The sequence below is a fragment of the Triplophysa dalaica genome, chromosome 22 (assembly GCF_015846415.1).
Source record: "Triplophysa dalaica isolate WHDGS20190420 chromosome 22, ASM1584641v1, whole genome shotgun sequence".
Taxonomy (NCBI): Eukaryota; Metazoa; Chordata; class Actinopteri; order Cypriniformes; family Nemacheilidae; genus Triplophysa; species Triplophysa dalaica.
The window spans coordinates 18,988,549-19,003,919 of NC_079563.1; the positions used below are offsets into that span (position 1 = coordinate 18,988,549).

At 39.7% G+C, this 15,371-nt stretch overlaps 2 protein-coding genes across 3 annotated transcripts; both read left to right on the forward strand.

Moving 5' to 3' along the window:
• Nucleotides 1-1,573: 1,573 nt before the first annotated feature.
• Nucleotides 1,574-10,648, forward strand: dgcr2 (DiGeorge syndrome critical region gene 2). 2 transcript variants are annotated; one of them, XM_056736896.1, is made up of 11 exons: nucleotides 1,574-1,919; nucleotides 3,502-3,534; nucleotides 3,799-3,921; nucleotides 5,713-5,799; nucleotides 6,300-6,510; nucleotides 6,592-6,668; nucleotides 6,826-7,011; nucleotides 7,185-7,388; nucleotides 7,641-7,793; nucleotides 7,876-8,112; nucleotides 8,197-10,648. In XM_056736896.1, the coding sequence occupies exons 1-11, from the start codon at nucleotides 1,844-1,846 to the stop codon at nucleotides 8,430-8,432; spliced, it is 1,623 nt and encodes a 540-aa protein (XP_056592874.1). In that variant the 5' UTR covers nucleotides 1,574-1,843; the 3' UTR covers nucleotides 8,433-10,648. The 2 variants fall into 2 exon arrangements, with proteins under 2 accessions (XP_056592874.1, XP_056592875.1); XM_056736897.1 differs by having other exon boundaries at nucleotides 6,829-7,011.
• Nucleotides 10,649-11,421: 773 nt separating this feature from the next.
• On the forward strand, nucleotides 11,422-14,151 carry car15 (carbonic anhydrase 15). The gene is made up of 8 exons (XM_056736902.1): nucleotides 11,422-11,674; nucleotides 11,829-11,855; nucleotides 11,969-12,145; nucleotides 12,271-12,416; nucleotides 12,495-12,587; nucleotides 13,059-13,125; nucleotides 13,188-13,348; nucleotides 13,470-14,151. Exons 1-8 carry the CDS (start codon nucleotides 11,611-11,613, stop codon nucleotides 13,677-13,679), a joined length of 945 nt encoding a protein of 314 aa, XP_056592880.1. The 5' UTR covers nucleotides 11,422-11,610; the 3' UTR covers nucleotides 13,680-14,151.
• The last annotated feature ends 1,220 nt before the right edge of the window (nucleotides 14,152-15,371 follow it).

Below are 15,371 nucleotides of genomic sequence, written 5' to 3' on the forward strand. Positions count from 1 at the left end.
GTTTTATTATTGAAAACAAAGTAAGATGTTACGATCTACTATCAGGCACAAGTTGGTCTTATAAATAATTGGATTCAATTTAGACAATGAATTCGTGGTAAATTGCAAAACAACTTTGTCTCGTGACATCACTTCTGATAGGGAATGTTTGCATACAAAGTATAATTTTAACCTCTTCACGAGTATGATTAGTCATTGTTCCTGGCCAATCAATGACAACTCCGCCCACGTTATTCTCTAAACACTACTCTCGAACTGACTACACACTGAATTTAATAAAGTGCCTATTTCTTGATGGTTAAACCAGTAAGTTTTATGGAGTGCAGTATGAAAATACTTTTAGCATACAACATGCATAAAGCATTGAGACACATGACCCGTTTCACAGCGCATGCCTGTTGCTGAAGAAGGGTCAACGGCGCCGCCATATTGGGAAGGGAAAGACCATCTTTTAAACACAAGTCAACGGGAATAGCGCTTTATTCTGGATGAAAGGCGCATTAACGCTTACATTTCTCAATCTACGTGGTTATAATTTCGACTGTTAGAAATCAACTTCATTGTTATAAGGTATTGTGTAATATAGTATAATTTAACATGAAATTAAAACTTCCCACAATTTTTAGGAATTGTTCTTATAATCCGCACAGTTCCTCCAGGAGATTTTTTTAGGATGCCAAGATTTTACTAACTTTAAGGCCTGGTTTCATAGCCCTCGGCAGAATCAACCATGGGGTTATTTTTGAGGTACGAGTGTAGTTACCATGTTTTTTTGGTGCATTGTTTTACTACAGTAACTATCGTAAGGTTTTTTAAAAAAAAGGTTTTCAAAACCATGGTTATTATAAACTTTTTTACTACAGTAACCATGTTTTTTGTTTTAACTGTAGTTTATGCTATGTGATGTTTTTCTTATATGTTGTTTTTGTCTCAAATTGTATTGTACAACACACTGGTCAACCTGAGGTTGTATTTAATTAGTGCTTTATAAATAAATTTGACATTGAGATTGTAAAACCATGGTCAATTTTCGAAAGGCTCTCTTATTAATCCAGGACTATGCCTAGTTCATTTAGGCTATTAAAGTTGTTTTTATTAAAATGTCTTAGAAAAAACGTATGTGCATCTTGAGACAAAACAATGGCACTGATATATTTTAAGATATGTCAGTGCAAGTTATTTCCTGTGACTCATCTCAAGCCTTGACTGTGAAACCGGGCTAAATATATTATTCCATTTCTGTTATTTTGTAGGTTTGTTTTCTTACCAAAGCTATTTATAAAGACATCCGATAGGCTCTCTACATTAATGAAACGTATGAAGTGTTTCTGTTTAACCTAAAGGGAGATAATATGATGATATCCGCATGCGTTTTATGCCTGTGCACATTTAGGTGATTTTCTATAGCCACATGTCACAAACTCGTAGAAAATGTCAAATGTTTATACTATACTCGTCCCTATATTAACCGTTAACGAATTCCATGTAAATCCTTCTGGAAAACAGGAATGAAGGAAATGTTTATGAAAGCACCTCCTCCTCCCCTCGGCTGGGGGCTGGAGAACATGGTTAGGATTGTTTTGATGGGATGGTGGAGCCATCTTGTTTTACATCCGTCCTGAGCCAGAGGAAAGAGCCGTGGAGTACGATGCGATATCTCGATCATAGCTAACTTAAATACACACATAGCAGCTCGTTTCCTATCGGCGTAACATGCACACAACAAACAGACATTGTGCATGTTAATGTATTTTTCAACATCGTCTCCGGTGGCATAAGTGCATTTCTCTCACTCTCTCTCTCCACATTTTCTCCGGTGTGAGCTACTATGAATGGAGGCTAAATGTTGCCGAAGACTGACAGCGGTGGTTTTGTGCTTTTCCTCTTTATTCTAACACTTACAGATCCGCCACGGACAGGTAAAATGTTGCTTTAATGAACACATTTCCTAAAACTCCGCGTTATGGTGGTGCGGGTTGCGTGGTTAAAGCCTCGCGCACACGCTTTAATTCGGTCAGAATGCGGAACGGTACCGCGGTGTTTGTTTTTGATGTGCGCAGGTTGTTGATACAATTGTATCATTTTGTGTCACTATCCTGAAGTGCGTGTGCACGACCTACAGACGCGTTCTTAGGCCGCCTCGGCCTTTAAAAATCACGGTGATGTGAAGAGTTGTTCTCAGGGTTAATTGTGCATTAGCTTTATAAGATTTACGCGTTGAAATGGCGTCTGCATGGGGTTGTGCGACGGCACCTTGAGTGCTTCTGGTCAGCCGCAGGCTCGCAGCTCGACGCAGTTGCAGACACACGAAGCGAAACCTTACTGGAGGGTATTAGTAGGCTACTGTTTGAGTAAAGGTTTATCACTGAGTATAGAAACTAATGGGATCAAATACACAGGTTGGCCTTATTTCGGTATCGAGTTCAATGTGCCCGGATGATATATGTGGTTGCACTCGTTTTATGGAGGTCCTGGTGGTCTTGAACACACAGCATTCTCAGAATGTGATCTCAATGAAGGTACATAAAGGTTTCAGTGTAGTCACTGTGATCATATGACAAAAAGAACAAGAAGGAGTCTTGCATGAGTGAGTCTGAAACAGTACAAACCATTCAATGAGAGAATTGGAATTATTGTCCATGTAGTTCATGCGCTACGACCTGATATGAACTGCTGTGGTTACTTTTCACTTTAAAGTGGTCAGAAAACTTGTGGACACTCTGGGATGGTTTTGACCAGTCGAACAGGTGTTCACAAGTTAAAAGGGTCTTACTGTCTACAGCAGTTAATGTGGCCCAAATCTAACCCTGTTAATCCGCAGAAGAGAGCAAAGTGCTTTTCTCAGTGTTGGGTTGTTTGTGAAGGGATTACTATAGACTCCACGTTGGACAGGTGACGGTTGATATTTGGGGGCGATTGATTGGTCTGTGTCTGGACCTCCCAAGAAGTTTGTCTAAAAATGTCATCAGTTTATGTGTGTGAGATCCTCGGATCCCAAGAGAACTTTTAATGGATTCTAGGATCAGGTTTTGCTAACATTGGTTCACACAAAACGTTTTATGTATGAGTGATGGCAAATGACACCGCTAGTTGGTGTTGAAGATAAATAAAGATCGATTGTTTGTTTACATTATTGTAGTTGTAAATGTTTGTTGTCCTGAATTTAACCCACATAAAATACTATCGAATTGACTGTAGTCATCTGTAGTGAAAATCCTAGATGATATAGTGATTTTGTTATTACAATATTTAACAACAGTTGTGATATTTACTTTAAGTTATGCTACAGAATGATATAGTCATTATACTCAACGATATAATTGATTTGTTACATAAAGTATAGCCATGTTTCATTTGTGGCTGGCTTTAATACAAAATAAATTTGAGCTGAATTGCAGTAATGCGTTTACAAAGTAATTTGTTTTTTTGGGGGGATGTCTGTCATAAAAATGCAAAAATAAAAATTCTCTTCAGATCACCAAATCTTTCTCTCGCCTGCAGGTTCACAGCTCGCTCTGGCCAGACTGCTGTCAGGTAAGCTGCAATCCTGCTTTTTAATTCTTGCGATATGTCTGAAGTCTATATAGATGAGTTTGATGTTGTTTTGGTTTGGGACATTGACCGTCATGTGCTTGAACCTTTGGAATCTAAATTTTACCTCTGCAGACGAGGCTAAAAGACTTTCCTGTTGCGTAATAATATAATGTCCATTTGTAATCACACATAATGGTGTGGATTCTTTCTAGATGAATTTAGCTCTTAACGTGCTCTGATCTGCTCTTTACCTCTGGGTTTCAGAGCTGCGATGTAGTCCGAACCAGTTTGCCTGCCGGAGTGGAAAATTGCAGTGCATTCCTCAGTCCTGGCAGTGTGACGGATGGACGGCCTGTGAGGACAAAAGTGATGAGATAGATTGCCCTAGTAAGTATAGACACACACAAAACTCGCACAACCTCAAAACTCTGATGTGTTACACCAGTGATTCCCATCCTCTAATAGTGTCCAGATGGTACTCGGAAATATTTTGGGATTTCCACATTTGGAATTGTGACATGGGAATTCAGGGCTGTTGAGAAACCAAAAGAAAATCTTATTTTTTTGGGTTCAATGTTTACCCAGCTGCTTTTTTAATATATATTCTGGTCGGGTACATATATAATTTTGTAAACGCACTCATGCATGTATCAGGAACCGTCTCACTTCTGACTAATTGGGTTAATTTTTGCCATGGGGATTTTTGTTTGCTTTGCCGGTAGAGGATGTGCTGTCGTCTCCATGTCTAAACCCTGAAATGAGACATTGTGCTCAGAATGGGATAAACGGATTTATAAAGGGGATTTATGGAGCACGTGACCTCTATTGCACGGCTGTGATCCGCCTCGTACTGAAACAGATAACCTGTTTGAAACCTGTTCTTTGTTTTTGAAAGAAGAAGAATATTGGATGCTTTGTTTAGTGGTCGGGATGTAACGATATCAAACTCTCACTGTGTGATATCTCGGTATAAAGTCCACTGCTTGGTATTTATTGCTCTGTTTAAATTGACAAAAGATGATTTGGAAATGTGCCGTAAGCATCCTCTTTTCTCTATCCTCTTATCATAACTGTTGCTTACAGGTATGAGTTATAGGATGAGGGTCAAATAACCTAAAAATCCCTTTTACCTCATATTGTTACATCACTATTCGATTGGTATTGCAGTGGTTACACTTTGAGTGTATTTATGTATGTGAAGACGCTTTAGTTTAAGCTCTCCTGTGATTTATGATGATCTTTGTAATGTTGTAAACTCTTCTTTGTAACTTGAGATGTAGTTGACAATTTGATTGGACACAGCACCAGACCTTTAAAGTCCCAGTGAAATATAAAATGACAATGCTTATTTTTTGATGAATTATTGCAGCGTTTAATGTAACTAGTTGATCAATGTGGCTCATTCTCTTTTTAAAATTATTGTGCCCTCATAATCTTCAATTAAAATCTGAAATTGCACTTCCTTCCTGTAATGACAATCCATAGACGGCTTGGGCGGAGCATCCCTTATCCAATCAAATCCCAGAGAAAGACAAAAGCCACTATTTCACTCGGAAATACGTCAAAATGAGGAAGTAAAAACGATTGCAACTTCCGGTTCACGGGGACTGTAACCTTTTGGCTACAGTTTGTCCAGTTAACATCTCGATGACCTCACTAGTCTTACATAATGTAACATGGGGTCCAAAAGCCTGAGACCACAATAGTGTCCATTTTTTTTTTGAGATTATTTATTGTAATTTTTTTTAAAACAGAAAATTTTTATGGCGATTTAACTCTTTCTTCAATATCCTATGTTCTATTATCCTAAACACAAGATGCTTTTTGGCACATTCTCATCTCACGCTGGGTTACACAGACTTCAGTCTGTGCCAGCTCGAGTGCATGCAGAACTGTGGAGGTGTTTCATATGGTGAGCTGTTTTTATTTACTCCACCGAGAGAAGCTCTGCTATTACGTTGTTCCCCTGCTGTGGATTCTGGATTTAACCACAATTCCCTTGAAAGCATGTTGTCAAACTTACAAAGCCTACGCAGTAACATCTTGTTCAACGGGATGCTGGGAGACGAATGAAACAGATCATTATCACAGACGGGTCTAATAATTTGGCTGGGTATGAGCTGTCATGTGGTTAATGTGGCTCTTGCTGATATCTTGCTCTGTTTTACTTCCTCACAGCAATCAAAGAAGAGCGATATCGATATAACAACGGGTACGAGCCGGTGGAGGATGTTATGGGTGTCGCGCAGCCGATTCGCTTCAACAGTAAGATGCTACATGATGTCATCCAAACGTTCTTGAGTTTTGTGGAGTTTTGAAGGACCATGTGAATATTTCTGATGCAAGCAAATCACAAAAGTCTGTCATCATTTTTTCACCCTCACGTTGTTCAAAACCTGACTCTTTTGTTTCCCTGTGGAACACAGAAGATGTTTTGAGAAATGTTTTTGTCTATAAAAGGGAAATCAATGGGTATCAACATTCTTCAAAATATCTTCTTTTGTGTTCCGCAGTAGAAAGAAAGTCATGCAGGTTTGAAATCACATGAGGGTGATTTTTGTTATTTTTGATAACAGTATGCATGCTTAAAAATGAAAACTGTGTGCAACACAGACTGCTAGGTTAAATTTCAGAACAATTTCTGTTTAGGTTATAAATCAAGTTCATTTTCTACACCACGCGACAGGTTGTTTAACCTCTTTGAATTATCACACAACGTTCCTCACAATGTTCTCAAATCCTTGTTTTAACTCCTCCACGTGCAGAGAAGTGTCCGAGCGGATGGCACCATTACGAAAAAACAGCCAGCTGTTACAAAGTCTATCTGAGAAGCGAGAACTACTGGCAGGCGGTGGAAACCTGTCAGAAGGTCAACGCCTCCCTCGCTACTTTCAGCACCAACGAGGAGCTACAGTTCGTCCTGAAGATAGAAGTGGACTTTGATGAAAAAGTGTGTGAACGAAAGGACCAGTGCAAGTGAGTAAATCCCATTCCTGGTGTTTTCTCAGCTCAAATCGTTGGTGTTTCCAGTTTTACGGATGTGCTTCGTCGTCACAGGTTCTGGGTGGGATATCAGTACGTGATCACCAACCAGAATCATTCTCTGGAGGGCCGATGGGAGGTGGCGTACAAAGGTCGGTTTTGTCTCCGATGAATTATCTTACGGAGAAATATTCGGTTAAACTTCATTTGCATTTCTGTGTTCACTGGGAATCTGTAATCCTCTGTAAATGTCATCACGAGGGCTTTTAGATCAGATGCCTAAAAGAACGTCCGTCCGTCTGTTCCTAGCAGGATCAATCCAGGTGTTTCTTCCTCCGGAGGGTCTGGCTAACTTCGGCGAGGCCAACCCCACCCAAGACAACGTGTTCTGTGCCCAGCTGCAGCGCTTTCAGATTAAGAGCATGAACGAGCGAGGCTTGCACAGCTGGCATGCCGAAAACTGCTACAAGAAATTCCCTTTCCTCTGCAAGAGAAGTACGTTTCAATGCTTCATGCTTGTTGTTTTTGTGCTAGTGGCAACAACTGGAATTGCAATTAAAAGGTCACAAAGTTTGCTGTTTTTGGGAAAAAAGTGTTTTTAACACTACGTACTTTAAGAAGGAACCGTTTATTTATCTACAGATCTGTCTCACTTCTTTTCTTTACAGGACAAACATGTGTTGACATCAAAGACAACGTGGTGAGCGAGGGCTATTATTTCACACCCAAAGGGGACGACCCCTGTCTGAGCTGCACGTGTCACGACGGTGAGCCGGAGATGTGTGTGGCCGCGCTGTGTGAACGCCCACAGGGATGTCAGCATTTCCGAAAGGACCCCAAAGAGTGCTGCAGGTTCACCTGTCTGGATCCTGGTAAACAAATCTCACCCAATCACCACGAGACATGTAGTGGGTGGTCATTTTAATGCAGTAAATATGTTTTTACCAGAGTAAAACTTTTAGTTTTAGTGAAGTGTCCGTCTATTACCACTAGGTGGAGCTGCTCACTCAGTGTCAATTGCATTGGATGCTTTGTCACATAAAGCCAATCTGCTTTGATCTCTGATTGTGCCCCATTTAATCTCATTGCCGTTGTGTGTGTGTGTGTGTGTTTGTTTTTTGTAGACGGCAGTAGTCTGTTCGACTCTATGGCCAGCGGCATGCGGCTCATCGTCAGCTGCATCTCGTCCTTCCTCATCCTCTCTCTGTTGCTCTTCATGGTGCACAGACTGAGACAGCGGAGACGAGAACGCATCGAGACCCTCATCGGAGGCAACCGTAAATCCCCTTGTGATGTTCTAAATTGAGTCAAGTTAAAGTTATGGAGTGATCGTTAACGCTTTTACGGTTTGTTTGGCAGTGCATCATTTTAATTTGGGACGGAGGGTCCCCGGCTTTGACTACGGGCCGGATGTGTTTGGGACAGGCCTGACGCCGCTGCACCTCTCGGATGACGGCGAGGGAGGTGCGTTCCACTTCCAGGAGCCCCCGCCCCCTTACGCTGCCTACAAGTATCCGGATATCCACCACCCTGATGATCCTCCACCACCATATGAGGCCTCCATCAATCCAGACAGCATCCTTTATATGGACCTCGGTACGCTTTTGAAATACAAGTTCAACTTTATCGTAAAAAGCAGCTACATATGTAGTTTGGTTGTTAAGACTTTTTTTCATGCAGGTCGGAGCGGGGTTCCTCTGGCCGCCTTGCACATGAACACCGCAGCCGAATCTCTCCAGAGGGTGTACCCAGAGCAGGCTCCGCCCCCACCGCCGCCCCTGGAGGAGCGTGAAGATTCCATCGACAGCAGCACGCTCCTCGTGTCTCCAGACACCCCTGGCGAATCCGAGAACAGCATCACTCAGAGCTCCAGCATGGACTGCAGCACCGGGCCCTCACTCAGCACTGTGGTATAGGCCAAGAGAAACAAAGGAGAACATGTGCTTCCTGGGACTGATGCATTTACCGCGGATGATGATTTTGGAGGATTTGAGAATGTTTTTGGGTACAGAGCGAGGACTACAAAGCAAGGACGATCGTTTTCATTTTACTTTCGCTTGAGCATCACTACTTGTAAATACTTCCCTGAGTTCTCAGTTGCGTCACGTCATGAACGGTGGGAGAGGCGACAGACCACCGTCTCTGTGGCTTACACTGGCACGCTTCATTCACCACAACTGCTCGATAAACCGGCTGTAATGAAGACCAGAGCGTCTCTCACTGGAACGGTGACTGTTTTCTGAAAGGAAGCAGGCGATTTTCTGTGACTGTACTGCTCGGTCCAAACGGTCCCTCCTGAATCCTGTCTGTTCCTCCGTGCACGTGCAGGAGAAAGATCCGTTTGGAGACGAGCAATACCACGTCTTCATTTGGATTTCTGTGATGTCTTTCATTACCATAGCACAAATTCAAATACGACAAAAAAAGTTGTTAGATTCTGTCAACGTTGCAATAGATTAAGGTACGAATTTGTTTCCGCCTTGTGATTTGGGACTAAAATATCCTGCTGTGATGTGACGATGAAAATTCATCGACTGGTTTTTGGATCGTCACACTACCTTGAAGCTTTTGGGCTTCTTTTGGGAGGGTCATTGATTTAGCTTGATTTAAGTTGATGTCATGACCAGTTGTGTGGGTTACATTTCAACCTAAAATCCATTTGAGAAAATAAGACGTTATATTTTGGATAAAGGAAATAAAGCCTTTTAAGAAGCTTTTTTAGGGAGCGTGTGTAAATAGTACATTTGTAAAGTACTAACGCAAGACACGGTGGTACTATTTGTTGTGCTAAATGTAATGTCTGCTTATTTGAATTGAAAAGGGAGAGTTTTTATTACTCTACTTCGGTAATACGAATTGGGATTCATTATTTTTCTTTATGGACAACGTAACTTGTTTTCTTTTGATTTTGGCACGGAATGGGACCTATGAGATTCGCCCAAAACTGACTTGACTTTTGTATTCAGAATGTATAACGTCAAAAAGGAATTTTGGAATATTCTCCGAACAAAACAATGTGCAGATCTTAGTGTTAGGAAAATGCATTTCTTAAGATCCTGAGTTTGGATTTAAGTGTTTAGAATGAGGATGTTTGGATTGATGGTCTGCGTCTGCGTGTTATGTGTTTATGGTTATTTTTACCAGTCGAACAGCTCTTCTCTCTATATTGCTTTGATGTAAATTAAAAAAATGAGTAAACTATTTGTTACTTGACACAATGTTAATGTGAGCATCTGTTTGCACACATGAGCATATAAATGTATGTATAAACAAAACACTCTTTGTTATTTACAGATTTTTAGACTAGTTGTTGGACTGTGCATTTTCAGTGACAATGTTATGAATTTAAGGGATTGATGGGTTTCAAATATCTACTTGGTTTGCATTGTTGCTCTCTGAGATTAACACCTCTGTTTTTATTGTTTTTTTTACGTTAATGGGAACATGCAAAATATCTCACACTGGTTACTCATGAAAAGCCCCGAAATGACAATCAGGATCCTCATCAAAGTCACACAGCCCTGTTTTGGGCGCAAAGTACAAAGACAAAAATATGAAATTGCCCGAAGATTTACTAGTTATTTATTGTTCATGTAAAGCGCCCATCACCAAAACAAAAGAGTATGTGAAAGTATAAGCCAGGTAAATGTTTATGTAGTGTTTTTCCGGCATTAATGTCCAGGGTCTCATGGGCACAGACAATCCTGTGAACAACAGTTTGTCATTCATCATTCCTGTGTATGTTTGGATTCGATCAGTTGGGTGTGTGTTCTTTTCAAATTGGCGTAAATGTTTCGCAAACCCGTGCTTGCATGTTTTTCTCTATATTGAGCATGCAAGGAGACGTCTCTTCTGGTGTACTCCAGCTATGCTAACATGACTCGAAACCCACCCGATTCCTCTTTCCCACCTCACGGTTACTGCATTACCTTTTTTAAAATAGATCATTTCTTCTAGATAGATTTTGTGGTGCAACAAACAAAGCATCATATTTTATGTAGAATGCAACGGTTGTTGAATTTGTCAAATTTCTTGTTTTTTTATGTCACGTACTGCTCTTTTGTCAAAGGGCTTTGTTTTCTTCTGAAGTAGATGTTCATCTAATCAAATGCCAAATAAATTGTACCATGAAGGGCAACAATGTCTCTGTGTCTTTTCTCAAGGGCTCTTGTGTGTGTACGGTGACACAAATCCCATAAGACTTTTCAATAATGCCTGTAACAAATGAATGCCTTCTTTGGGGTTTCCATCCTGAAAATCAATCTCTTGAATGTCACGTGAGCCAGCGGGGATCCCAAGTGTAAGGGAGCACTCCGTTCCCTATGTAGAGATTAGACATCGGTGCCTATAGACGTGACATTCCCACATAAAGGATTTGCATGACGGCATGTACTTCTACACCGTGGCCACAGATATATGTGCACACCACACTTAAAAATACAACGTTTTTGTATTAGATACAAAATGGTAAACCAAAATACTATCTCCAAACTAATAATAGAGGCTTTTCTTATCCATTTCTACCCAGATGATTTAAGTAGACGTTTGAATTCAGTTCCTGAAGTTCACACAGGTGTCGCTCCTCACATTAACTACAGACATATTCCATTAACTGCAATGATGTCCACATGTGTCTTGAGATGCTTTGTGTGTGAATGAAGGCTAAGATGTCTTCTTCACATTTAATATTTAATCTAATTGTTTTTACTTATTGATGCTTTGTAGCTTTTCCCTGCATTACATGCCATGCTTTTTATAACTTCACAAAACTTCTCATTTATTTATCTCCACAACTGCTTGTGAATAATCACAACGTTTAAACGATGCACTATTTCATTTTATAACTGTAAAACGTAGTTTTGTCTGTTGACGACGCTCCGTATGTCTGTCCAGGTCCTCGTTCAACAAGCGGTGTTTGTGTGAGACTGTGAGACTGTGGACGGGCGCAGTGGCCGCGACACGCTCAAATGAGCGCGGTCTGAGGAAAAAAACAGACATCCTACCTCGATTCAAGAAGACAACTATTTAAACCCCCGTTTTCCTTCACGTTTAGTATTCTTGGGGTGCAAGACCGGTGGAAACGTTTGGTGATTTATGAAGAGCATGATGTTACTTCTGGTGATGATGTTGTCCGGGGTTTTATTGGCACACAGTGATGGTGAGTGATGTGAAAATCATTCATTCTTTTGCTTTCCTCTGTGGTGAAGTTGTCAGAACTAGAAAGCTGTCGCTTATCTTGAGGGAATTTAGTTCTTTTAGTGTCTTTGAACATTTTGATTTAGATGTTACTTGTTTCTTTTTCCCCCTCATAGATTTCTGTTATGGCGATGAACGGTGTGGTGAGTCTTTTGTGAGCGATTGTTTTTTTTTTTCATCCAGCCAAATCAATGTGAGCTGTTTGATCAATCATTTAATTTTTTAAGGGTAACTAAGAGAAAAATGTTCTTTGTAGATCCATATGCTTGGGGAGACAACTACCCCTCCTGCCATCCGCTACTGGAGAGTCATCATTCTCCAATCAACCTCAATCATCAGCTGACCAAGAACGGTTCTTTGGACTCGTTGAATCTTGAAGGTTTCAATTTGACTCCCAAAGGCCAGTGGAGGCTTGTAAATCAGGGATACTCGAGTAAGTGAGCGAAGGAAGAAAAAGAATAACATACGGGATTAGAGATAGAATTTGATGTTTATTGGCAGGTGTATTCAGTGGCGTACTGTGAGTTGCTTTGGATAAATGTGAATGTTTGGGCACAGTTGTGCTGGAGGTTGGTGATGGGATGCAGGTGAGCGGCGGAGGGCTTCCTGGAATTTACCGCACCGTCCAGCTGCATTTCCACTGGGGAAGTGTCTTCACCAGTGGATCGGAACACACCCTGGACCACCTGAGGTTCCCCATGGAGGTTTGAATATTCTTGACCTCCAAACCTTAACATTAAGAGTTTCATCTCGTTTTTATGATATGTTTTTGTTTTCCACAGATGCATATAGTCAACATCAAATCCACACATCCAAACTTAACATCTGCGCTGGAGGACCCAACCGGTCTTGCTGTGCTGGGGGTCTTCATTGATGTAAGCAGTGTTGGGTGTCACTATTAATGAAGTATTTAGTTAGTGTCATTTTCATTACTTTTCCCTTTTCTGTAATTTAATTAGTTTCTTTGGATGTAATTGAATTAAATACTGTGTAATATACGCAATACTAGAATTGATATTAAAATTGAAAGTCTTACTTTAAATTGCATGCATTAATGTGTCTTTCTCACATTTGTAATACTTTAGTCATTTAACAAGAGTATTTTGTGTAGTTTTAAATTACTTATTTGAATAAATAAGTCGTTTCGTGTCCATCATTGAATCACATAACTAATCAAGGTTGATATAGAAAGTAATAAGTAATTAAATACTTTATTGAGAGAGTAATCTAATGACACTATTGAATTAGTAACTAGTAATTCATTTTCAAAGTAACTTTAAGGCATCATTTTATCTACTGCATTATTTGACCATGAACCCATGTTGACGTTTTGCTTTATACTTTAGGTGTCTTCTTTGCACAATGAAAACTTTCACCCCATCTCGAGCGCACTTTCTTTTGTTGCCTACAAAGGTTGGTTAAGAGCTAAGATTTCTGTCATTCTAGAAACGTCCTAATATCATTTTCCCTTGTAGGACAAACCAAACCGATTCGACCGTTTCCTCTAATAAATCTGTTGCCTCAGAACAACCTTGCGCAGTATTACCGATATCACGGCAGTCTCACGACGCCGCCCTGTTCTCAGGTGGTTTTGTGGACGGTCTATGAAGTGCCCATCTATATTTCATGGAGTCAGGTGCGGATAACTTTGCCTTGTGCATTATTTCACATACACGTTGTATTAATGTTGTCATTGGTGAGAGTTTGATTTATGTAAATTATGACATTACTAAAACTGCTTTGTTTTCTTTTGTCAGTTTGACCGTTTTATAAGTGGCATATATTCTACACAAGAAGATGAAAATGACCAAGTTCTTCTGCATGACAACTACAGACACATCCACCCGACTTACAGTCGCACTGTCTACGCTTCCAAAGACGCCAGGCGTCTCACCAACAGTGCTTCCTGTCTTACGCTCTTTCACCTTTTAAATGTTCTTCAACTTTTGGGACTTTTAAACCTCTAATATTTTTATATTTAGAAAGTGTTATTGGTCAGAAGCTGTGGAGAAAACTAATTGTGGTCGCACACTGGAGCGTACGTCTTCAACAGCTCCTTTGTTATACTCTGTGATTCATTGACTATTTGAACCAGTTAATGGATGAGTGATTTGTACTCTGAAGGTTTCTCTTTGCACGTATATCCCCTTATTCATTATGACTGAACTTGATCGCCCGAAGCCTTTTCCTGGGGAGAATTCCCAAGGCTATATGTAAAGGCCAGTGTTTAGGGATTTTGACTGATACCATATAGCCGGAGGATCTCATTTCAGTTCATTCCACAGGCTTCATGTGAATTATACTGAATTATTAGACCGCTCAATGTCTTATGTTATTCTATACACTAGTGATGTTTTCATTCTGTGAAAAACACAAACTTACCTCAGAAGGCAAACTATTTCATGTGGAGATGGTATAATAAAAATGACTTTTAATTTATGATTGTGATTGTTTTGATGGCTCACATGCACACAAGCGTGTTGTTGTAGTGCTCATACCATTCACACCCTGTTACTGACGTAGGGAGCACTGTAGGGTTCAAACAAAGCACCCTTGTTTTGCTTTCTATTGAGGTTACTAGGGTTGTTAAGTTGAGCAGTGAGGTCATTCTCCTCTGCTCATTGACGCTTCAAAAGAACACTCGCTGTTTTAAAGTTTACATCAGCTGAATACACCATCTATGAAAATGATTGTGTTGTGCCAACTTGAGTTTACACGTAATATTTGTGTAAATCATAAGTGATATCTGCCAAAATAAAATGAATTTGATGGAAACTTTTTTATGCATACTTAAGCAAAGTGTTCTTAAGTTTTTTTTCAAGTATACTTGAGTACTATACTTCACTTACAAGTGTACTTTAATTGTAAGACCAGAAGCAGCTAGTTATGTACTTCAAGTCTTTCCCCTTTTAAACATTCTTCAATTTATGGGATATTGTACAAAGCATGGAGCGTCTAGTTAGGATTAAATTAATACGCTTTTAAGTGTTCTTTCAAGTCCACTTCAAATGGAAAAGAAGTAAAGTTTGAGTACAGAACTCAAGCTTTGTGAGAAGAACAGAATATTACTATTGAGTTCATATGTATACTAATAGCATGCTTGAATATGTTTTTGTAACCGTGTTACAAAAGACATTTATTGATCTTGTAAAAATGATTTAATGTTTACTGCTAAGAACAATAAACCTAGAAGTAGATAAGTCAAATTTATTTATTGTAACACTGAGCACAAACTCCAGGCTGTTGAAATAAATCAGGGCTGTTAAAACTTTATAATGACAAAGCACTATTAAAGGCAAAGACTTCACCATTATAGTCGTATGCAGTGTTGGGTCAGTTCCTCTGGAAAAGTAATGAAATAGTTACGAATTACATATTAAATATTGTCATTAGATTACTGTACAAATGACTCTCTCAAAATAGTGTTTAAATACTTATTACTATAACTTTCTATATCCTTCATCAACCTTGATTAGAATTGATTCAAGGATAAACATGACATTTCTTATTTATTTCATTCGAATAAACAATAACTACAGAAATTATTCTTGCAAAAAAAAGGACGTTCACACTATGTGTCTTTTCACGTTTTGTAGTACTAATATCTAAACATTCTTAAATCAAAATACAATTACTTGATAAGAAAAGTGACCTAAGAT

Excerpts from the sequence above, each read along its gene's own strand:
- dgcr2 (XM_056736896.1), top strand. The coding sequence starts at position 1,844 with ATGTTGCCGAAGACTGACAGCGGTGGTTTTGTGCTTTTCCTCTTTATT. Across the intron at positions 6,669-6,825 it reads ATGGGAGGTGGCGTACAAAG|CAGGATCAATCCAGGTGTTT; the intron begins GTCGGTTTTGTC and ends GTCTGTTCCTAG. Across the intron at positions 7,012-7,184 it reads CCCTTTCCTCTGCAAGAGAA|GACAAACATGTGTTGACATC; the intron begins GTACGTTTCAAT and ends TTTTCTTTACAG.
- car15 (XM_056736902.1), top strand. The coding sequence starts at position 11,611 with ATGAAGAGCATGATGTTACTTCTGGTGATGATGTTGTCCGGGGTTTTA. Across the intron at positions 12,417-12,494 it reads ACCTGAGGTTCCCCATGGAG|ATGCATATAGTCAACATCAA; the intron begins GTTTGAATATTC and ends TGTTTTCCACAG. Across the intron at positions 12,588-13,058 it reads TGCTGGGGGTCTTCATTGAT|GTGTCTTCTTTGCACAATGA; the intron begins GTAAGCAGTGTT and ends TTTATACTTTAG.